Genomic DNA, 26,201 nt, shown 5'->3' with positions numbered 1-26,201 from the left:
GGAGGGTAGGTTATGTGTGTTGTATTAACTGGGCACCACACTTATAGCTTGTTCGAGCGTCGGTTCACTGTTGGTTTCAACTCACAGAATTGCAACAATGGCGCTGTCCCAAAGCATGTCGGGAGGTCGCCGACTAACATGACATGCAGTTTTGTCAAGCAACCATTATATAGCACTGTGATATCACCCGTAACAGGGTGCAGAGACTAACGTCTTGAGTTAATACGGCAACGCAGCTAGGCTATTGCTATTACAGTGTTACAGTAACTCTTTCAGTCATGGTGCAAATCACGGAGATACTAAAACATCATCCTCTTATTTCTTCCTTTACCGCTGCTAGTAATTTTAGAAGCTATGTCTAACAGATAAAGTTTGCAAAGTCTTCAAAACATTCCGTTTTTCACTCATTTTCTCTACTTCCTTCCATCCTGTTCCATCAAGCTAGATAAAGGCGTTCGGCCAATAGCATATCGGCATTTCTGTGATTGACGTGTGACGCCGGCCAATAGCATCTCCGTGAGTGAGACCGGGTGACCTTAATCGACCAATAGCATATTGGCGTCTCCTTGACTGACTGATAATTATTCGCACTTTTTTTTAAACGGTTGGAATGTATTGACAATTAATTAAAAAAAACACACATTTAAACCAATGACAATTCTTCGTCCTGCAATCGGCACATTTAATTTCATGTCAGCTGTTTTTCCCTTTAGCTGTACAAACACTACACTTAAATGGTAATATATTTAGTCACCGTGAGTGAGACAGTCAGTGTGAGGTTGTAAGACCAATAGCGTTCACGTTACCGCCACAAGTGTCTGTTAATGATTGTAGATGACGCATCTGCTGAATATGATGACGCAGATAGGCGAGAACATTTCTACACACTTAATGGCTGGTTTGTCGGAATGCTCGTAAGGCGAGAGGTTTGCTCGTAAGCGGAGGACAAAAATCTCCCTGATCCACGCTCGTAAGGCGAAATGTTCGCAAATCAGGGTGCTCGTAAGCCGGGGGCTGACTGTATTTGCAAATACAAACGTTACCAAAGTCTAATGCTGATATTTCTGTGTGGTAATGCATGTACAGTAAGTACAACGGTGCAATAGTTCATCTTCAGTGATATTTATAAATATTGGTTCAAACAGACAGAACAAGTGCTAGAAAAACAGCTATACATGTTTGTTATCCGTGCATGCATGCATATATCAGTGTAAGCCCCTGCCCAACCTTACCGTTCTATGTCTGTGTGTGTGTATCAAAGAAACTGAACTCACTTGTTGACAGGAACTGCTATGGCCTGAAGGTAGAGCCACTGGCTGGAGTAATGCAGGTAGAGCCTCACAAACCACATCAAAGCCAGCAGCAGCATAATGAGGCTTAGCTGCAAAACAGAATCCCGCCAGCTACCACATGGTTGTTGTTGTGTGTGGTGGCGGTGGCGTTGCTGTAGTAACAGAAAGCCCAGCTCGGAAGGCAGCATGCAAAGGATCAAGTGAGCTGGATTGGATAGCTGAGCAGAACTCCATCCATTCTGTGGAGGGCTGTGTTAAGACAACAAAATATAAAATCAATATAATGGGACAGGATTGGGAGTGTACAGGATAAAAAGATGACAGGAGCAGATTGGAGCAGGAATGTGTTGTCGAAAGAAGAAGAACATTGGAAAGATAAGAAGCCATTTAGAGTTTTATTTCCTGCGGGTCACAGGAACCTTGTGTGTTGGAAGTCGGTTTTACTACTTACTTTGTCTATATTGGGATAAAAAGTTGACGGAATTTTCATACTCAATACACAGTGCGAAGGATTATAGGAAGAACATTTGGAGCAGCACAGGAGTCAGTGTAGTTATAAACAGGAGCAGGATGTAATGGGGAACATTTTCATCTGAAAGGAACAGGATTTATTTATTGCTATGATCAAGGACCGGATGGGATTTTTTTTCAATGGGGTGGAATGGGTCAGGTGTGTACGTCCATACATACATACATACAGTACATACATACGTACGTACATACAAATATACATGCGTACATACCAGTGGTGGGCAGTTCAGGCCAGCAAGGTCTGCTGGCCTGACATAACCTGGCAGCATAAGTGTATAAGTGTAATAACTGTAATTAAAGTCAATTCAATTTTAAAGTGTTTTATATATATATATATATATATATATATATATATATATATATATATATATATATATATATATTCATTTGGTTATGCTCCTTCCAGTGTTGTAGTTTTAGGTTAGAGTTTTTAGCCAATTAGAATTCAGCTAACTTGTGTCACCAGGCTGTATGAAATCTTCTTGCGGCCAGGGCATTCCCAGTCAATAGTTGCGGGCTTCTGTGCAGTGTGCAAAGGCATATGTGAACGGGCCCATATAGTTAATAAACAGTTGCAATAGCCAATCAAGACATAAATTGGCCATTGTTGGGTTAAAGCTGAATAGCTGGAGGTCATAAGATGCCACTACCACAAGACTAAAATTCCCAGAATCCTCCAGCAAAGGCTATATCTCCCAGAATCCTCTGGAAAAAAAAAAAAAAAAAAAATACATTCCCCAGAATCCTATAGCAAAATTGCTGCTAATTAGAGCACCTGAGCTGGAAAGGTGGCTCAATCTGCAGTCAACAACAGAGCAAACAGCAACAAGAAACACACAAGTTTCACATGGTTGGTGAATGTTCTTTGTTTATGTTGCTTAATTTAGAGAAGTTAGTACCTGCACTGCTCTCTTTTGTTGAACAAGAACTGTACTGATTCCAACCACTGAATCGATTCTATGTTCATTTTTAATGTTTAAAAAACTAAGAGAAAGAGCTGATTTCGGTGACTGATTTGTTTGTTACATTTGTTATCTTGAACTATTCAATTTGTTTGACGTGGGCATTTCATATGAATGACGTTGATTCTCTGATTTAACTTAATTCACTATTCAATGTTGGATGTATTGATCAGTTTGAAATATTTGAAGTTAAATTTAATTGATTTCGATATTCAATTCCTTTCATTTAAAATGGTTATTTCACTGATTTCATTTTTTGGAAACTGTTAGAAATGTATTAGCAAAATGGGGTTGTTAGCCTGTGCTTTTTGTGCTTTGTAGGTTATCAACCCAATGATGATCTACATGATGCCAACATATTCTTAAATTGAGAAATAAAAATTGGTCAGTGTGGACTCAAGAGTTGTCCTCACGTGTCCTTTTGGAGAGAAACTAGAGTAGAACTTAACAGCCATTTAGAAGCCTCACGTTGAACGTGACGTGATTGGATGCTCACTGTAGGGCGTTCGGTGCTATGTTGATCAACAGTGTCCAACGTTGGAAGTCGTTAAATAAAGTTATTTTAAAAAAAAAACAACAACAACAACTTGATCAACCAAGCTAACCACGTTACTTGGCTGATCTGCGCTAAAAGCGTAGTGTACAGTGATGGCACAGCCGTGGACATTTATCAGAAAAATCTAATCTAATCGAGGGTTATTTCCTATACATCACTGAAAGTGTAAATGAAACACACAGACTGACACTGTTACATATACACAGTGTACACTGCACATACATATATGCAGTATGTACATAAGTACATGCATACATTAATACATAAAAACATACATACACGCATGCACACACAAACAGGTAATTCCAGGACATTTGAGCTTCAAAATTCTTAAAAGATATACCTTCAATTTCTACTGCATGATGCATATTTATCAACAATTCTCATAAATTATCGAAAGGTTGATTAGCTGAGTTTACAGATCAACGGTACGATTATTACATTATTTAATACTAAAAAGGTTGTATGTAACCTGGTTGCTACCTCTTTAGCTTATGTTACAGCTGACCAAGAGGACAAACTTAGTTGTGTAAATAACAAAAGAAAATAAAAATGGTCTTATTCTGAACATATGCATTACAGGGTTGCTTGAGATATAGTGAAACACTCATTCAGGCTTAACTATGGTATAAAAAATAAAAGAGAGAACATACCTAATTTGCACTACCCATTATTTTGCAAAACTGTCAAGTCCAGCACATCATGTACTTTACTGCTAGCTTCTACTTCTACATAGCTTAACCTCTGGGGGTTATTTCAATTTGGTTACAAGGTTTCAAAGACAGAGTTGGTTGGACAGCTTAGCCAAATTTACTAGGAATGGCCATGATAGACTAACTGTAGATCTCAATTCAAATTGCAGAGGCTGCAGAGTTAGCTTACCTGTACTAATACACTATCTGTCTCGAGAAGCCTAACCCTAACAAACAAACAAAAAACCTGGTGTTCCGCCATTACTTTTGACTCATGTATAAACATCCAGATTGAACACATTTGTCATGTCACCAAACTAATGTGACTTGATTTACATTCATTTGCTGCTAAAAACAGTCATGTGTAAATGGTTGTTGAAGGTGCAGCTCACATGCTACAGTAGTTTTTCTGCATAAATATAATGTCACACAAGCAGATAGCAATCCCTTCCAGCAGTGCTTGGCTTCCCTTGGCACCTCTACCTTCTCTATGCTGCCCTATGTCGGTCTGCTCAACTATTCTCTTTCATATAGAGGGCACAGATGGAGCCGCCACACAAACTCGCAATATGTCAGAGCAGCCGAGTACATTCATTTTGCACGACAAATTTTAACTCGGGCATACACTTTACAGTAAAACAGAAAAGAGAATTATAATGTGCTTACACTGTACACTCAACATGTCGACAGAGAGCAATGGTTGATCTCGATCCTCTGGCCAATGTTAATTAAAGTAGGCTCAAATTAACAGAACAATGGTTAGCATTAGTGAGACTTTAGGCTTTTGCCTATGGATATCCCAGTGTCTCACCAGTGTTCCCAGAGCACGGCTGGAATTCACTTTGTAGTGTCTATCTAGGGAAAATGATACCTTGCCTAAGGATAAAAAAACACACACACACAAAAAAAAAACGGAATCAATTGTGTTGTCCAACCCCTCCACCCAATAAATTAGACTTGCATCTCATTATTTTAATAAAGTGATTCTTAACCAGTATATATTTTTGTTCATGTAGTTATCCTAGTGCCATCTGTGATGGATATACCAATTAGTTTTTTTCATTATCTGGCAGAAATAATATTAGACCTGTATCTACCTGTCAAATGCCATAGAAGAGAATACGTTAGCCCCGTGTCCACTAATGTTCTATCCCCCACTCTACTCAACAAAAATCAAAGTTTCCACTGAAAAATCTACTCTACACTACAGTGGACCCCCGGTTTACAATGTCCCTCCCTGTCGATTTTTTTCACCTTACGATGAAGACCACGCTGTTTTTTTCGTCCACTCTTTACGCCAGTTTTTTTCACTTTACGATGCCTCAAACATGGTGGTCAGTGTGCGTGTGTGACTGCAAGTTACTCCGCGCTCATATGTCTATACACGCATCACTGATTACTGTACGTCACAACAATGTTGGTCTGCTCTTGGTTGGCGTCACAACTTCCTAAGATGCTTGTCTACTATAGGTTGGCGTCCCAGAAACACTGAGATGCTGGTCTGCGATTGGTCGGCATCACTGGTTCCAAAATGGTGGAACGTTAAAGCTTTTTTCTCCTGTAAGTGCTTACAAAAACATATTTATAGTGCGTTTTAGTGCTTAATTCAAACTTGAGTTGGTTAGCCATGGGTCCAAAGATTGCTAGTGATGTTAAAGAGAGAAGTACAGTAGATGATTCATATGGGAGCTGGAGATAATCAAGAAATACGAAGAAGGCTAAGGTAGCCTAGCCAAGGCAAGGCTACCCTCACTATGGAGTATAGCCGTAAGTCACTCAAAGCTAAACAAATTTTTTATATATTTTTTATGTATGATGTTAATTGTATGCATGTATATTATATATAAGTAGCACTCGTTAAACTATTTTGATATCAATTTTTAGTATGTGTATACAATGTTGATATTTTTACCTGGGGTTTCACACGCATTAGCTAATTAACATAGGCTTGGATTTCCCCCATACAGCGATTTCGCGTTACGATCCCAACCGCGGAACACATTAATCTTGTAAACCGGGGGCTCATTGTACTTGTTTTTTCACTATTTCAAAAATAGTAACCTGGTTACAAAACCTGACGTAAATGGAAATCCATGTTCAATTCATTGGTCCTAGACAGATTCAAATATGCGGCATGAAAAACTATATAGGAAAAACAGCCACCATTAACAACAAACAATGAATAGAAAAAAAATAATGAAAAAGCATTCTCCACATTTTTCATTCGATGAAGTGGAGTCAATTTTATATCATTGATGCTGTATTTCAAAACAGCCAATCCAAGCACCAAGTATTATAATCTTTACACACACTTCATTGTTTTTGTTTTGTTTGTTTTTTTTCATCGTATACGCCGTGGGCACACGGACATCACTGGCGAGGTGAAGAGGGGGTCCCAAGGAGAGGCTGGGAAGGTGGAGACACAATGTCTTTTGTGTAGAGTATCACAGGGCAGAGTAGTTAAGGGTTTTTGAGTTCCGTAAATTTCAGACTATAAACCGCTACTTTTTTTCTCATGTATGGATCATGGTTATTACAGTCCAGTACTGTTAATGTGCATGTTTTTTGTTTGTTTGTTTGTTTTTTCTTTTTTTTAAGTAGCCACTACCATAACCAGAGTCTCCTGGGAAACAAAGGCATTTAGGGACAGAGAAGTATGCTATTGACCACTAGAGGACACGCTTTCCGAGTAAACACAGTTCTTTTTTATAACATGCAGCCATGAGGTTGCTATAAAAAGATAATTTAAATAAAAACAAATATTTGAAAAAACTTCTATGTATCAACATTATGCGTAAAGATTCAATATTATAACCTGAGGTTAATAGTGCGGTGTGACCTCTGCATGATAAAAACAGTCCATCCATCGATCCATCCATCCATCCATCCATCCATCCATCCATCCATCCATCCATCCATTCATCCATCCATCCACAACAGAAGGGTAATTTTTCATAATCCGGTATGCTTTATAGTGTAAAATGTGTGGTGTATTAATTTTGTGTTCTGTTAAACACGCTCAATTTCACACTTGAGTGACAAGATTGTCATTATTTCAGTATTAATATGTTTATGCTATCTTTGTTTGTTGACATGTCGCAAGATTTAAACTAACATGTCTTGGCTCAATCATGGTTGAGAAACACTGCTTCAATAATTCAAGCGAGTAGCTTGGCATTTTCTTCCTATCTTATACCATTGCTGAAATATATATATATATAAAAAATGCTCACATAGCTACAACAAAACATATTTTTTTGTGAGGCTGGCATTTTCTCTGAGGTGTTGAATTGTTTCAAGTTCTCAAGCTCCTCGGTACATGCACACACGGGCAGAGGGATTCATTGAGAAAACACTTAGCCAGCAAATTTGGGCTGATAAATATTGAAAGGTTTCTTGAAACAATAGCAAGCAAACATCTGTCATAAAAGTTGGACACTCTTGAGATGAGATAAACTGCAGCGTGTTAAGAACTGACTGAGGCTGTGCATTGTATGATGGTTGATTGATGCAAATATGAGAATATATCTATTCAAGGGTCACAGGCTTACTGGTGCTTAACTCAGCTTATTTGGGGCCGTAGGTGAGGGATACCCTGAAGTGGTTACCAGCCATTTGCAGGGCACTCAGAGACTAACAACTATTCATGCACCCAATCACACCTAAAATCAATTTAGTGTGACAAATATACCGGTCATGAATGTTTTTGGAGTGTGGGGGGAAGCAAGAGTCCCAGGGAGAACCCACATGCAAACTCCACACAGGAAGGCCGGAGCGAGCTGGATTTAAATGCGGTTCCCTTAACTTTGAAGTTGATGTGGTAACCACTCATCTACTCTGCTACTACACTACCTACAATACTGATGATGATCATTTAAATGGACAGGAATACAGCATTACATCGCACCCAGCACTTCTCAATGTGAGCATACCAGGACTTATCGCTCATACCGGAAATTCACCTGGTATTACAGTACCCTCTCGTCACATATCCCTCTTGCACTTTATAATAACTTCAATGACTCCCCCTCAAATAAATAGTAAATATACTAATATATAATATAATACTGATATATAATATGTGAATAATAGTATATATATATATATATAAAAGGAAAAAAAAATGCATTGTTTTTGGAGGATACAGCACAAGGCTCCAGTGCTGGGGTTTAGTGGCAGTGTTGACATCTTGTGATGTCATTTTAAACGGGAGAATTTATTTATTATCGGTTGTGATTGCCTAATGATAGACTAACCTTCCTGGCAGCATTCCAATAAGGTAAGTGCATTGAGAAAACACTTAGCCAGCAAATTTAGGCTGATAAATATTTTTTTTATTTTTAATTATTTTATTATTATTATTATTTAATTATTTTTAATTATTTACTGAAACAAAAGCAAGCAAACATTTTCATAATTTGCACATAGCTATTTACATGCTATTTACAGGTCATATACAGGTACAGTGGTACCTCGGTACTCGACCGCCTCTATACTCGACCAAATCGGTGCTCGACCAAAAAATTCAAGTAGAAAATGCATCAGACCTCGAACAGATTTTCGGTTCTCGACTAGCCGAGCCGACCCGAACGCGCTCCTCGGCCCTTCTCGGCCAGCGGGTAAGCGCCAGTTCAATTCAGACCGCCAGCGGAGTAAGACGTACGCAGTTTGTTCGAGTATTTCTTCCCGGATTTAAACTTTTTTGTGTTGCTCAAGCCCTTAATAATGGCTCCAAAGAAAGACAGTGATAAGGGGAAGGCAAAGAAGAAAACAGTGAGGACCACTATTGAATTGAAGAAGGAAATTATAGCAAAATATGAAAATGGTGTACGAGTGTCCAACCTCGCGTCGCAGTTACCTAGCGTAAACATGGAAGGGGATTCCCCTTCTAAGGAGTAACCCCCCACCCTCCCGATCTCTCCACATCCATTCCTGTATGCCATCAACCACTCTCCAAAACGTAAGTAAATTATACAAAATGGTTTATAATGCTTTATTTATCTTTATCATGTACTACTTGTACATACTTTCCATTATTTCTTATGGGAAAATTGGTTTCGGTGTTCGAACAAATCGGTGCTCGACCACCACCTCAGAACGGATTATGGTCGAGTACCGAGGTACCACTGTATACAGGTATATATATATATATATATATATATATATATATATATATATATATATATATATATATATATATATATATATATATATATATATATAATAGTTCTATTTTATCTCTTTTAACAGTTATTTATGTGTTTTAGGGTAATATGCTAATGGCTACTAGAATTTGAAGTTTGAGTATATGCCCCTTTAAGGGTGACGTACCAAGGATGACAATCACCAAAATCAATACAAGATTCAACATTCAAAGAAATCAACAGTGGTTACAAACAAAATATTCATCTCCTAATAGTTCAGATATGTGAAGTTCATGTATTTCCGGAAGAGGCAAGGCAACAATCCCCACCGCAACCAAGGTTGAGGCAAAACAGAATGTCGTTGGCAAGGATTTGGAGTATTCACTTGCTTTGCATCAAGGGTCACGGGTAGCTCGCCACTCGGGTGTACCGAGAATTGAAAGTCCGATCCACATGCAAACCCCTTGTCTTGGCAAAAACGTGTCTGTGTAGAATCTTAATCTTGATGTGTTTTACTTTGCTTCTTGGACAGCGTTAGCAGTCAGAGCAGTTGACAGTCCGGTGAGTTCTTACCAACTCCAATCAGGGAACAGGTGTGCCCCTATTCAATCAGGCTATATATATATAATATATATATAATCTTTCTCTGGGGTCTTCACTCTGTATTAGTCTCTATTAGTAGTCTGGGGTTTTCACTTTGTATTTGAAGTATTGTAAGGTGACAAAAATAAAAACAATCAGTGTGCGTTAAACACAGGCAAGATGCTCTCCTGTCAAGTGGCATTAAAGGAAAACAGCAAACTTGACCTGACGCCCATACTTCGTATAATGAAGATATTGATGGTGCATGAAAGATGAATATTTTTAGACATTTGACTGGCGTCCTTGTGCCTCTTCTAAAGCAAGCATGATGGGAAATCTGTTCTTGCTGGTGAAATGATTTCATTAAGGCATCTTTGTTTACAAAAGTATAATAATAAAAAAATATATATAAGAGGGAAAGGCAGGTTTGGATATTTCATCCTCCAGAATTACAGCATGTCCTTTAAACGACTGATAGCATGCAACTGGCATTCAAATAAAGCCTTTCAACAGCCATGCATTGGCAAGCAATGCAACATTAATTGTACTTTAAAGGACTGTGTGAAATCTGGGTCAGAAGCTGTTCCATAATCAGCTTGCTTTGGAAATGTACGTGTTCTTATTTTTGCAAAAACTGACTCATGACTTTCTCAAAACCTTGCCAGACCGTGCGAGGTATGTTAATAATGTGTCAATCATTTGTGCAAGAACTGTCTCTTGGACTCGCTCGCTCTCAAAAAAGAGAAACAGAAAAGCTACTACAAACAAGCATTACTTTTTAAAGATGCTTAGGTAATGAGAATGGGCAGTGTGAGGTAGTTTAGAATGGGGATCACAGCAGGGTGTTCCATTTTAAACAGCATATTAATGGTAACAACTCTCTAAACCCTCCAGTCACAGGCCACTTAAAAGTATTGGTCTCATCCTTACATTTTGAGGATTAGGTTATTTCCTGTCACTTTCATATTTGGGCCACTGGCGTTGTTTATAAATGCAGTAAAACCTCCCATCTTTTCACACACAGTTGAAAAATGGCTTGCTGTCGGGGGAAATAGTAAAGGCAGAAACCGAGAGTGTGAAAATTGACTTAGAAGATTGACAGATAATGTGATTGTTCTCTTCGTGGCCTACATGCATGACTGCCATACTGATTATGGAAGTGTGATTATCTGACGTGTCAAAGAAAGGGATAGGACCGGTGATACCTTATCTTTGTTTACATCTCATCCCCTTGATAATGATTATCTTTGAGAATGTGGCATTTGTCTTCGGTATCTTTTTGCTGACGGTGCCTAACTTTTATGCACAATTATTTTATTTTTCGGGACAAATTTTAACTTAACTTCCTTAGGCTCATTTGAAATCTTAAATGAAAATGGTTTATGAGAGCTCTGTGCTTTTCTATTAGTGTTGTAGTACTCGGCACCCAACTTGGTCCCATACACAATTTGGTCCCAAGACCAGGTTCAAAACAATAATTGATTGAACCTTTTGAGTATTCAAGACATGACAGAGTGCTCGTACAAGTTTGGGAAGTGGAGAGGTTGAGTAGCTTTAAATACCTAGGTGTCCATATCAAGGAGGACACTAAAATCCACACAGCTGGTGAAGAAGTCTCAGCAGCACCTAAGCTTTCTGTGGAGGCTGTGAAGGTTTGGTTTGTCACCAAGGGTCCTCAGCAGCGTCTACAGCTGGATTGTTGAGTCCCACCTAACCAGCTGCATCAATGTTTGGTACGGCAATTTCACTGCTATGGAACACAAACACCTGCAGAGTGTGGTCTTTTTAAAGATGCAACCCTTAACCTTATCCAGGTCTCAACCAACCTACGGCTTGATGTTGTCTTTTTCACTGCATTGTCTACTTTGTCTAAAATACACCAAAAATATTGATGCATGGAACTTTGTGTTCTGAATTTGGTCAAAAAATACAGAACAAAATGTAAGATCTATTGCATCACTGCAAAAAATAAATATGTGCAAATAAAAATATCCATGTTTTGCTCACGGCTAGCATATAAGGGCAAAGCTTGGGCTTATACAGTATCCTATAGGTAGCTATGAAACTGCATGGAAAGTACAGTTGAACAGAATAAATCATGTTGATATTGTAAAAAAGACATCTGTTCCATATATTTATCCCTTTATCTCTTCAAGTATTTTTATCCATCCATCCATTCTCTCGATCCGCTTATCTTCATGAGGGTTGCATGTTTGCTCATGTCAATTACTTTTATTTGCTCCTAAAACCATGAGGGAGCTTTATACGCTTGTTTCTTAGCAAGGCCCTGGGAAGGGATACATATACACAAATCAGTTACACAATATCATTGACAAAATGGTTGGTCAGTTGCTGCTATTTTGGATGTTGTTAAAGAAGACTCATGAAATCACAGCAATTAAAATAATACAACTATGCATAGGTGAATTAACATTATTTGTAGTTGACAGGGAAAAAAGGGAAGTGCATCATCAGGAACAATGAAAATATATGTTTTACTTTATTAGGAATCCTTGTTTGACCTATCGTTAGCTGCTTATCTTTACAACACTACTTGCTAATCATGTAGGCGTGTACTTGCTAATTGTGTAGGCCTGTGTGTCTGTGTGTTTGCCATTTGCTGTGACTTGTGACAAGAGTTTATTGATATTTTCTCGTGGATATATCTCTGATGCATTTTGCTACAAAAAACAGAAAACTCCTTGACTATTCAACACTTTTTTTTGTATCGATAGTAGGAACACCTTGAATCAGGGGTGTCCAAACCTGGGTCTTGAGGGCTAGTATCCTGCATGTTTTCCAGGTTTCTTTTCCCAACATACCTGATTCAAATGATCAGCTCATCAGCAAGTTCAGCAGACACCTAATAAATATTCTGATCATTTGAATCAGGTGTGTCAGGGAATGAAACCTTGAAAATATGCTGGCTACTGGCCCTCGAGGACCGGGTTTGGACTTCCCTGATTTAAGTTCCTTCACTATGCGTTGCATGCATTATGGGGCAGGGGTATTAGAAATCACAATAACCTATTCATCTTCAAGGTTTTTTCACAGTCCATCACTCAGTCACCTGGCAATCATCCCTTAACACCAAAAGCTGCTACTATTGACCTGCTCAATACAAAACTTCTTCCCTCCAGAACTCGCCAGATTGTCTCCATGCATCACGCCAAGCTTTCCAGCTCTCCACCCTGTCTGTTTGCCCGTGTATCAATCCTGCCTGCCCCTGACTATCCAATAGCCTGCCGATTAATCATGATCTCCTGTGCTTCGATCCTGTTCGTGCCTGACTATCCGCTAGCTTGCCGACCTCATCAGCCTGCCCGAGCCCCCGTCCCATCTGTACCCCACCACCCAACTGCCTGCCACGCTCTGGCTCCACTGCCCCTGAACGCCTCTCCACAGCGGCTCACTCCCGTCAGCTCCCACGCCAGCAAGTATCCTAGTCAATAAAGATTCAGTCACTGAACTTACCTGTCTGCGCATGCTCTTGGGTCCTCCATCTTGCAGTTGTGACAGGTTCAAAGTGTTCATATTAAATATTTTGATCTCAATATAACAATGTACATTTGTCAGTCTGCCACATACAGTTCATTTGTCACTGATGTAATTGTGTCATCACTAGAAATCACTGAACATAAATGACTATGCCAAGAAGTGATTATTTCATTAAATATAATAGGAATTATTATGTATTGATTGTACATTTTGCTCCAACATATTGAAGTTGTTTGCAGTGGGAGATTGTGTGTTTTGTTGTACGGATCCAACACATAGAAGTTGCTTGCAGTGAAAGATTGTGTACTTTGTAAAGCAAGATGCAAGATGCTTGAAATTGAAGTTTTGGGTGGGGTCGAATTCTATAGCTACATTAAGGGCCAGGAGGCCCTAATCAAGATCCCTGACTGGATGATGATGCCAGACCCCTGCCGAGGATGACGTGTGAAGGGACCTGTTGGAGCTGATAAATGGGCAAAAAAATGACTAACCAAAAGTGTTTCAATTTGACATGTGATAGTGTTGATTAAAAATCAAGGTGAACTGAGGACGGGCAGTCCGACTGATGAGACTATTTTTTGGTTTGAGCCATTCCGTTCTCCTTGCACAAGTAAAATTATTTTGGTTTCTTTGCTTCTTCATTAAGTGTTTTTTTCTACAAATGTCTAATGGATGAACCTGACAACTATATTTGCATTTCATATTTAACATGACATTTTTACATGCTAGGAATATCAAAACTTCCATTAAATCAAATGTTTTTTCCCTCTTTCAGTGAATGATTCCCTGCTAAAAAATATAAACAAAACACAATGGTCTGCCACCCTTGTGTGTGCAAAATACCCGGAACTGTCAATTATCAGTGCTACAGGGCTCAAATAAGCCAGACAGAATGGCTCGAAGAGAGCTTTTCCTCAGAGCAATTGATGCTCTAAATAGCAACAAAACAAGAACACACTGAAAACAACATTTGCATCTGGTGAAACTACAATTTTGATACTATAATATTCATTTGATCTATTGTTCATGTCTACTTAATATTCACCAATTGGCCACATTTCCAATTTTATTGTACACCAGCTATACAACGAAAATGAAGGCATTTTATGCTATTCAGAATTCAGATGGAGAATTCAATTCACTATGTTAAGATGTCATGACGAAAACTTTGTGAACAACATAACTATACGGTATATGTAAATCAGTCTTCTGGTTTATTTTGTGATGGAGGGTAACATAGTGTGTTGTTTTGTTGTTGTTTTTTTGTTCCTATATGCATTTATATACAGAATTGTTGTTTGAAGTGAGGATCCCGGCTTTTTTGTCAGCTTTTCTGGAATGTGCTAGCTAGCTAGTCGATTAAAAACATCTTAGCAATGATGCACATCATTTACTTGTTCCTTATTTTCAATGCACACTACTACGAATCCCTTATTTTGATAGAATCTTATTACATTTTCAACCTTTTTGCTGGTGAGAAATGTAAATGTAGTCCTTGATGATTTTTTCCGAGAAATCAAAATTGTCCAATTCACACTCTGGCTTACTCTCCATTCGAAAATTATGTATAGTGGGTACACTGTAAATTGTCCTTAAGTATGGTTGGGAGTGTGAATAGTTTTTTGTCTTTGTATGCCTTGTGACTGGCTGGCAACCTATCGCGGTGTCCTCTGCCTACAGCCAGAAGACGGCCTTAAAATCCTGCTAAAGTGCTTTATGATTGATTTGAATGATCTTTGTGAAAATGTTTGTCAGAGTAGGGAACAGATCCTTGTGAATTGGGAAGAAGAAAAAAAAGGGGGGGGAACGCAAGTGAGAGAAGTGTCAGCTTTTGCCTAATCACACTTATACAGGACATACATTAACAAATCACATGCAATCACTCATACACTAACACATATCGTTGTTGTCACTTGCCCTCTTGTATTAAACCCGTTCCCCTCACTTCGGTATCTGTGGGAAACTTACTCATGTGACCCTGAGCACCAATGGGATCACAATCAGGACTGACTAACAGCTACATTACAGTAGATTAACCGATCATTTGGCAAATTTAGTCTGTCAAGAACTTGACAGCTCCCATTTCTGTAAACAAGGAAGAAGGATGATTGTGTGAAGATGTATATCTATGCGAGTGACTGTGAAATATGAAGTGCTTTACATCTAAGATGACAGCATCAGAACATGTCTGGACGAAGTAATCCCTTACATGTGCGCTCAGCCATTGGTAGCCATGTGGGCCTACTTTTTCTTTCTCTCCTGCACACATTCTCTTCTACAAACATTTCCTCCCTGTTGGTACAGGGAAGTGACCCAGAGGTGATGCAGCATAATATCAGAATTGATTGACCACTGCACTGCCTTGTGATTTAAAGTTACAGCGTGAACAGAAATGGCATGCTGAAACTGGAAGTTAATTTTAGTGTGATGCTACCATGTTTCTTTGAGATGCCCAACATTTTTTTAATTCCTGAAATGAGAACAGCACCCCTTTACAATTAAATTCACAGATGAGCAAGGCAACAGACGGCAAGTTTGAGAACAAACAAAAACAATGCTCCAACTGGCTCAGTGGGGGAAAACATGTGAAGAGGAACATTGGTCCCCAACAAAGCGAGTAACAAGGGGAAATTAGATCACTATGTTGCATTGATTCCATAAAAAAGAACATCCTTTATGCATGTGTGTGCATGTGCGTTCACAAATGTCTGTGTGTTTGTTGCCCCTCAGCCATGACAGTCTTGCAATTCTGCCAAAGTCTGAGTTTGCAGGTTTTTGTGATGAAATGGGTTCCAGTTCTACCAGAATCTCCTGAAAATAAAAGATGCCTGAGTTGAAGGCATCATCATGCAACACTTTAGTTTTGATCTTCTAAATCTCGGGTCAAAAATACAGCCCACTGGCCAGATTTAGCCCACACGGTTTTGATCCAGGAAGCAAAATGATTTTGTGACGCATTAAAAAAATAAATAGGACCAAACCGATTAGTCTGCTCTCCATAATCAGTAGACAAACAATCTTACTTATACAAGCAAAGCCCTGATGAGCACTGCAACTTACAAGCAGAAGTGATCAGTTGCCACACTTCGCTTTTCTGACAGAAAAACGAACACTACACCAACGTTAACATTACTTTGGTGTGCCTTTGCTCCCCCTCGAAAAGATTCATAATAGGCAGGGCTGGATTCGGTGTTGGTCCTTGTTATAAAACAAACAATAGGAGTCATTCATTTTAAAATTACTTTATTTGAGCTCAGCAGTTAGCACATTGATATTCACTCAGTTGAATATGCCCACGTCAAGAAATGAGAGGTCAAGACAAACTGTGCTATTATACTGCACTGGCAAGCTACTGATAAGCTTTGGTTTGCTAGCTAGCGCCATGTTGGATAGCCGCTATTAAATCAATAACCCACACCTCCATGGCATTGAATAAGCAGAGCTGGGAAATCTGTGATCTAATTGACCCATTGCTGATGGAACGCCTACCCTTGGAGGGTGCTTTCACATATCCGTTATGTATTTTTGGACACGAAAGCTTGAAGAAAATGCACGGAGTGAGAAATGACTGAAATGGGTTTACATCCATTTATTGCCCGAAGGTAGACATTTGGTCAGTCATTCGGCAATGAATTGACCAGCTTTGCGAAAAATGTATACTTTGAAATGTTTGGTCAGAATGAAGTTGTTATGAGAAAAGATGGGAAAGCTATGCTAATTGCTATGGTAACCTAATATTAACACAATCATATAACATTCGAATTACTGTAGGTGCTTGTATGATCGAGTACACTTTTCACAGCTGTTAGGCTGAATAAGTGGTTGGTTAATATAATATAATATAATATAATATAATATAATATAATATAATATAATATAATATAATATAATATAATATAATATAATATATCAGAGGCGGCTCGGTGACGCAGTGAATAGCACGTCCCCCTCACAGTTCAAAGGTCTCGGTTCAAATCCACCTGGCTCCGGACATGTTCAAAACCTTTTCATTATACGTCTTTGTGACAGTTTGCGACTTTGTCACTGAACCCTTGACTGAATTAACAGAAGTTAATTTCACATTTCACTTTCACTAATTTCATTTAGTGTGACATAATTCTCAAGTTGATCTCAATTAAATTCACATATTTCATGAAAACTCCACATTTCTCTGTGTCACTCTCTCTCTTTTTACATTGATCTAATTGAACTCACCGAATACTAGCACCAAATAATAAGAATTTCATTTGGACAACTTCATTTCAGCGACAACTTAATGTCTTTGGGTCGGTACAAGGCATTTTCTCCAGGTGACAAGCACCACCATGGTTACATACTCAATTTTGTCAGCCTCATTTCGTGTAAATGCACCAAAAAGCAAAATTTGCAATTATCAAGAGGAAACCGAGAAGGAAGCAGAGATGAGGGGTGAAGATGAGGGGTAAAAATATACTAGCCTCCCCCATCTTGTTCGAGTAGTGTCGGTCTGGGGTACCATGACGAGATGTCATCAGTTTGCTTCTGTGTGTCATATTTGAGAGCTGAATATGCCGTCTAGTCAAAGACAGACTGTTTTAAAGGCAAAAATGACAAATGTTACCTAAAAGTTTAACAAATTGCTGTTGTTTTTTTTCTTACCAATATTTTCAACCTCTGTTACACCTCTTTTACTCCAGTCATGGTGGTGACACTGAGTAGTGAAGGTTTCATTTAACATTTTAAGTACTGCACATTTGCAGAATCATGCAATGTAAAAAAAATAAATAAATAATAAAAAAATAATAATAAAAATACATCCAAATGAAACTTTTACATTTGCCGAGTTGAATTAGACCAACATATATATATATATATATATATATATATATATATATATATATATATGTTACAAAGTTCACTTTAAAGGAAAAAAAAATATTTTTAAACAATTTGAATAAGAAAAAAAAATCATTTAACTAATCACTAATTAAACTCACCAGCTAATTGCAGGGTTCTATTCCTTATAGCTGACAAATTTTAACATATAAAATGTTATATGCATTGTATGTATTATACATCTGAAAATACTTCTGTACATTTTTTGAGGGGGGTAGGTTTGGGGTGTTATGGGGTGTAATTAAACATTTGAGTAATTTGGCCTCCATAGGACTGAGGATTCTTTTCTATTTTAACTTCAAACGCTCTCCTAATACCTGCTGTATCTTTTGCTCTCCTCTCCCTCAGTCAGAGTAACCCGTGGATTCCACATACAGTGTCACCGAGCCATGACAAGGCCGTGACAAAGCACACCACAAAAGAAAAAAAAAAAATCTAAACGCCTTGAAACAAACTAAACTCCATTTGTGGAACGTTTACGTGGACAACAATTCATTGCATGCTTTATTTACATGGGTGAGTATCAGTGGCGGTCTGTGCGTTTCAAACTTCACAGGCCTTCAGTGATTCAACCCTTAAGAAGCACACATATGCATGACCGGGCTACACAGGCTGTTTTCCAGAGCATTTAAACATCAATAAACCTGCATCAGCAATTGAAACTTATCATTATACATGATACTGCCAAAACTAAAAATAAATAATAATAATATAAAATTACTTGCCCACAAAGTTTTATGAAGTCAGCCAAGTGTCATGTCGGTGCCGCATGTAGGTGATGGATGTGGGAAGGTGCATCCAAAATGCAGAGCGGCAGGATAAGATGAGCAAAAAGATTTATTACTTGCAGGAACTGGGCAAAACATGAAAAAACACTTATCAAAAGTAACAACAGAAATAAAAAAACAAAACCAAACTCACAGGGGGAACAACAACAAGAAGATAGGGTATTTGTGGAACTGGCTCAAGTACTGTGGATGACAAAAACGACGACATAGCTATTAGGCAATGACCCAACAACTAACTAAACCAGGACTTAAATAAACGGGACAATAATTATGCAAAAACGAAACAGCTGGATGAAACAAGAGGCAGGTTAAGCTGATTGGAGGAGACTCTTGGGCTGGAACACGCTGAAGACAGATGACACAAATTACACCAATGACAGATGTGAGGGAAAAATACAACATGAACTCAAAAGCGAAATAACTAAAACTCCATAGAATAAAACCACAACAGGAAAAAGACAGAACATGACACCAAGAGAAGGCAAGATTTAACATGTTATGCTAAATTACAAATGAAAATTCATCACAAGAACATTTTATTTATTTACCACTCTTTTATAGTGAAAATAATATTAAGAAAACATTGAAAAAAAAATAAAAGCTTGACCAAAATAGCGGTTTCCCACTCATTTCAACAAAAAAATCCATTCTTCTCTCTTTCCTCAGAAAGACTTCAATGACTTGCTTGTAGAGTTTTTCTATGCGTATCATTTCCAATAATAAATCATTTTCTATTGACACAGATGTGAATGCTGAAAGTCGCGGATAGATTTGATTTTTCTGCTCAATATCCACAGGTCTGGATTCACTGTACGCTATGCCTTTACTGCACATCAGCCAAGCAAATGCGGTTAACTTGGTTGAGCATCATGTTTTTTTTTTGTTTTGTTTTTTTAATAACTTTGCTTCCAACATTAAGCATGGTTGATCAACATAGCACTGCCTCCCAGCAGTGAGCATCCAACCACGTCACGTTCAAAATGAGGCTTCGAGATGGCCACCTTATAACTCGATTGGCTATTGGAATTGTCGATTAACTATACGGGCCTGTTCAGATATGCCTTTGCACACGGCACATATGTCTTTCCATACAGCACAGAAGGCCCGCAAATGTAGCTTGCGAAAACCCTCAAATGGGTCTGATTTCATACAGCCTGGCGATAGAAGTTACCTAAATTCTAATTGGCTAAAAATTCTAACCTAAGCTACAACGCTGGAAGGAGTGTAACCAAATAGATATAATATGACACATAAAAAAACAGAATATAGAGAATAATTGTATATATTAAAAACACACACACACACACGCATATATACATATATAAATATATAAATATATATATATATATATATATATATATATATATATATATATATATATACACAGTGGGCCCTCGTGTTATGAACTTAATCCGTTCAGCTGCTACGCTCGTAACTCGAACTGCTCATATGACGGGCAATCCAAACCTATGTTAATTAGTGAATGCGTGCAATGCGTGCAAAAACCTTAGGTAAAAACATCACGACTTTATACACATATTAAAAATGAGTAACATAATCTACTGAACAGTTAAATTAAATAACATATACAAAGGAAAAATGACATTTACCTTTGGGGCGACGTGACTTGAGCTGGGTGGAGGCGGAGGGTAGCAGAGACCAACCTGCAGAATTTATTTTTTTATTTTCTTAAATGAGAACATATCACCAGCGATTTCCTTCTCTTTAATCCATAATAGAAAAAGCCTCTCCATTTTGTTGTTGACCGAGGTCCGTACCCTGGCAAGGAAAGTCTTGCCCTTAGAAGATTGCCGAGCGGTTACGGCCGTACTCACGAGCATGGTTAACTATGCGCCTCCTTCGTATTTTTTTATTATCTCCTGCTTGGTTTCTATTGTCATCATCCTCTTACTTCTTCCTTTACCGCCACTTGCATTTTTAGAAGCCATGTCTAACAGATAAAGTTTGCAAAGTATTCACAACATTCCTTCTTTCCGTTTTTCACTCATTTTCTCTTCTTCCTTCCATCCCGACCAGCTGTGCCATCAAGCTAGATAAAGGCGTTCGCCCAATAGCATATCAGCATTTCTGTGATTGCCGTGACGCCGGCCAATAGCATCTCCGTGAGTAAGACTGGGACTTTGACCTTAATCGACCAATAGCATATTGGCATCTCCGTGACTCCGTGACTGACACCGTGACTGAGACAGTGACTGTGACATTTTAAGAGCAATAGCATTCAGCGTTATTGTGACAAGCGTGAACATTAGATTTCATTTATGCAGCAAAGCGAAAATAAATGTACGAACACATTGACCGGCATGTCAGGTTGTTCGTAAGACGAAAGGTCCACGCTCCACTGTCCACGCTTGTAAGTCGAAAATGTTCGTAAAAGAGGGAGTTTGTAAACCGGGGGCCTGTGTATATATATATATATATATATATATAATTTACAAGTTACATGATCGTAATTGAACTTCAAACCAGTGTTTGTGCCCATCATAGCAATGCACATTCATGAGGCACCGCCATTATTTGAAAAATAAAAATTATATCTATAGTGTAAATCAATTAGCGGATCCATCTTTGAATCAACAATAGTCACTTGTTTTCATAAGAAACACAATGCAATGACAACTAAAAAAAGTGACACTTGATGAACTGTGAGTGGTTCTTGTTACGCTGATTTACTTTGCTTTTCCCCATGTCAATATAATAGAGAAAGCATATGCCTTTGCATGTCATGTGAAAACAAGAAAGCTTGATGGTCAGCTAAACACATTCAGTAACACGTGCTGTTTGAACAATGTAAGATTGTTGGTGGCAACAAGCCATATATATATTGTGGCATCACAAGGGGACGTGTAGTAGAGGGCCGATACTTCCCCTTCTGTGCACCAATGCCACACCCCAAAATGGCCGAGATGCCGAGGACTCCAAGGCCCAGCATGCCTCACGGCCTCAACAGGTGTAGCTGATCAAGTAATGGGATAAAAGCCGACCTGGCTGATTGAAGCGAGAGACTGGGCTGCTGAGGCCGAGAGACGTGGAGCAAGAGAGTGCCACCAAAGACAAAGCCAGAGAGTTGTGAGAACAGGTTTTATTTGGACTTTGACCGTTTTTGAACTGCTTTAAGTTGTACTTTGTGCGCCAGTTTTGGAAACCCGTGAACAGACTTTATTTCAAGTTTTTGCATTTTTGATCATATATCTTTCCTGCTTTCGTTTGTACTTTGTAAAGAGAATAGTTTGAACTCTAAGAGCCAACCTGACTTTGATTGCTGTCTTTTGACCACCTGTTTTGATATAGTTTCTTTGAACTTTGAGTGACAAAATAAACATTTTATTGCGAACATCTGACCTCTGTGACCCCATCTGCCCTGTCACACCCCACGCGACCCCACAATATATATATATATATATATATATATATATATATATATATATATATATATATATATATATATATATATATATATATATATATATAGTTAAACCATATTTAAAATGAAATTGACTTTCATTATAGTCATCATAATTATCAAAGTATATTATAGTTATGATGTCAGGTTATGTGGAGCAAAGAGGGCTTTGCGCCTCCTGACGTTGCACCACTGGTGAGTATATGCAGTATTCATTTTAACTTTAAAGTCAATCAGTCGAATAGTGATTCAAACAAGTGTACACCTGTTACGGTTTCGGTTGAGTGGAGGAAAGCGTTTGCTGTTGTTGCCTTGATGACAATGGCACGGAGAAGGAGAATCAATTGCCTTTGCAAGACAATCTTGTCCATGTGGGGTGCTTTTTCTTTGTAAATCCAGCTTTAGATCAGTATTTTGTTTAGGTTTTTTTGTGGGGAGGGTCAAGTTTTTCAAGTCCTGCGTAAAGTTGGCGGACCACAAAACATCTCAGTACGCATCAGTACGTATTAGTTGGATGTAGAACTGCTCTCACTACATGTCTGCGTGGTGCAGATGCAGTCTGTGGAATCCACACGTAAGACATACATATAATTGAAGTGAGAATTAGGGGCTATATTTCAGTGTAATTAGAATCTTGATAATTGAAATAATTAGCTCTAAATGCTATGTAAGAATTACTTACAGTTTGGCACCAACAATAATCCACAGAAGTCATATTAGAAGAAATCATCATAGTAGTCATAGACTAAATATTAAAGGTATAAATGTTTATTTCCAATGCTTACAAATATATTACAAAAGAAAACAACATATTCCTCTTTTTAACCAAGTCATCGTAACATTGTTTCAACAAAAGGCATTTATAAACATTTTAATGAGATGTCCCCATTTCAGCAGCTTACCAATGTTTATCAGTACATTAGTTTCTTAATTGCCTCAAGAGGATAAAGTTTTCTCAATCTGAATTAAGAGGTGGATGGAGAGGCAAAAAGGCTCTGGATCATTAAAAGTACTCAAATCTGCTTGAAAGTTATAAATCAGAAGAGTAATCATCTGTCATCATCTCAGCTCAGTGATGCGTGGTTAAGGTTTTCAAACAATTGTTGAAATGAATTACACCATATGTACACAGGATGATGGGATGATTAACATAGTTAAGATCTGCAGGGCCACCAAATTAGTTTTCATGCATGTTCAAGCATGTAGCAGGAATGGTTGCTCTTTGCTCCTTTCATTTTTTCAGAAATTAGCTGTAATTAACAATTCATGTTTGTAATTGTACATTATTGAGCCTCCTGGGGCACAATTTTACTTTTTTAAAATTTCCCATCTCTTCCAAATTCACGAGGAAGACGAGCAGGTAGTTTCTGATGTGCAACTGACATCTCTGCCTGATTAATTCCTATAACCTGTCACTTGTCATGCTTGACAGAGAGCCAATGTATTCCCTCTCAAAAGTTGTTACGGATGTTGAAGTCGCACCTGCAGCCCAAAATATTACAAGTATGTCTTCTGTTTTTCTTTCAGTTACAGTTCATCGCGTATGGCTCAGCCTCTTAAGACACGTGTAGGCTACGTGTAGTCATGTGTGCACTAGTTCCAATTTACAGGGAATGAATGAATTGTGTGATTCATCTCAACATCACAAATCAATTCCAAAGTTTGAAAATTAATAATGCTTAATGCTTAATAATGCATGAACATTTGGACCCCCTATAAAATTCCCAATGAGTTCACTTTCGTGTGGCTCAATAGATGGCAGTAATATCCCTCAATCACCTGCAGTGTGATTCCCCTTACTATGCTCACACATGCTCACATACTGCGTACAAAGTATACACATACACACAAAAGCAGATGCAACTGTGGAAAAATGGAAAATCTGAATAGGTAACATCACAATATTAGGCAAGAAAGGTTTAATGAAACATAAACAATCCTTCAATTCCTGCATCTTTTCTAGTCCTCAGGTATTATAGAGAAGCCTAGGAAAAGTCAAGTAACACTGTAGGAGGGATGTGTGGGGCAGTGATTTGAGCTTGTGTTGTCTTTTATATCCCTGTGAAACCCAACAGCAACACTGTGTCTTTCTAATGTTCTGATTAGGTGAGGTCATAAAACAGCCTTTAGCGCAAAGATGGTGTAATGTGTTCTCCTGTGAAGATGAAATCAATAGCAACACTTGGAGCTAGGCTTCCATTCCAGAGCAAACCTCATCAAGAACTGAATAAAAGAAATGTCTTTTCCAGAACTGTAACTGCTCAGCGGTCTAACCTCCTAAAAAAAAGCAACAGCTATATGAATAATTGTGAAAGTCTTTTAATTGTGTTTCTTTGTATGTGCAAGCATTGGCTAAGCACTTGTTTACTGTGTATTCCCCCTACTCCAGACTGTGTCATCATTTGTTGGGACATGCTGGTAATCATTTAAATTCCCTCATAATGTTCACAAGATGTAAGGGAGTAGTCTCCGATCGTGGTTAATATGTGACCAGCAGCTACAAATTACTAACTTGTACAAATGAGGAAAGGATACGACTTTTAAATCTCCAGGGTATCCATTGTTAAGTAATTCCCACGTGCCCTAAACTGCTACAGCACCTCCCCTTAATTCAGTTGTTAAAATATAATATATACATACACACACACACACACACACACACACACACACACACACACACGCCGTGTATTCCGGATTATTAGGAGCACTGGTATATAAGTCGCAGCACCAAAATATGAGCAAAAAAATATTTTTTGTCACGGATAAGCCGCACTGGACTATAAGCCGCAGGTAATAACTTCAGATCTTTACGCAAATAGATGGCGTATGAAGTTTGTCTTTTTTTTTGTTTGTTTTTCAATTGTTTTGCGATTGTCTGCCAACAACATTCTCACTTTTAACAAATTGAACATGCCTGCATGTTTAGTCCCAAGTTATTCATAGAAAATGGATGCATGGATGGATATCTGTTAATTAAATAGCAGTTCAAAATTGAAATCAATACTTCAATAGCATCTTTTTTTGTCTCCCTTTGTTTGATAGTTTATTTTAGTGAACATAATAATACGAGTCAAATTTCAATTGAATTTGACACCTCTCTGCCTCTTTTGAACCAAGCCATGTAGTGGTGCTTTTCTGGCTTTTTGTGCCCTGAGACAGAAAAGCAAGTTCTTGTGCAAACTGTTGCCACAAAGGTGCAAATGCCCTTTATTTGTACTTTGTGCATCTGATGAGTTACAATGACACTTACAGCAGGGAGAACGTGTACTCCTTCATCTCCTGCATGTGGAGGTTCTGCACTGAAGGCTGCATCTTGTGCTTGTCTGCGCTTCTTCCGCTCACGCTGGGGTCGCGGCTATTTGTCTTCTTGATTGGCTTCTTCTGTGAGAAGCAGCAATTGGGGAGAACACATGCAGACGTCATTTGTAAGCAAAGCGGGCCTCAGAATTTATCTTGGGGGTTTCACGTGGAGACAGTGACAGCGTGCGTGATGCTCTTCGAGCGTCTGAAACGCTGTGCGATTGACACCAGACGGAAGCGATGGCGAAATCGCATATGACACACCATCATTCAAATGGAGTTTGTTTGGGAAATGTGCGCACGGTGACGGTGGCATTAAATATAGGATATCTAAGAACCGACACTCCCCCCACGTACAAGTCATTTACTGTCATCATCATAAACAGTCAGATGGAGTTTGGAAGTGAGCCGTTTTAAATATTTCACCAAAGTACTTGGGAGCAGATATTATTTGTTAAGCCGCCAACATGTTAACGGGTTGCTTTCCCGGCCCTGTCAGCCCCGTGTTGCCCTTGGGTGGGCTTAGTGCCTTTTTGCTTTAAGTTGTGAAATACTCATAC

At 38.5% G+C, this 26,201-nt stretch overlaps 1 protein-coding gene across 2 annotated transcripts in view; it reads right to left on the bottom strand.

Annotated features, from left to right (window-relative positions):
• The window catches only part of ofcc1 (orofacial cleft 1 candidate 1), a 106,025-nt gene that overhangs the window by 45,606 nt on the left and 34,218 nt on the right, over positions 1–26,201 (bottom strand). For both annotated transcript variants that reach the window (XM_088441834.1, XM_088441833.1), the window contains exons 11-12: positions 25,592–25,722; positions 1,275–1,541 (exon numbers count right to left, since the gene is read on the bottom strand). In XM_088441834.1, coding sequence (XP_088297960.1) covers positions 1,275–1,541; positions 25,592–25,722 — 398 coding nt within the window. The remainder of the gene's footprint in view (positions 1–1,274; positions 1,542–25,591; positions 25,723–26,201) is intronic.

This window comes from Hippichthys cyanospilos, chromosome 19 (assembly GCF_059441005.1).
Source record: "Hippichthys cyanospilos isolate Australia breed blue-spotted pipefish chromosome 19, RoL_Hcya_1.0, whole genome shotgun sequence".
NCBI lineage: Eukaryota > Metazoa > Chordata > Actinopteri > Syngnathiformes > Syngnathidae > Hippichthys > Hippichthys cyanospilos.
The sequence above is the reverse complement of the archived record's forward strand: the minus strand, read 5'-3'. Positions and strand labels throughout refer to the sequence as shown.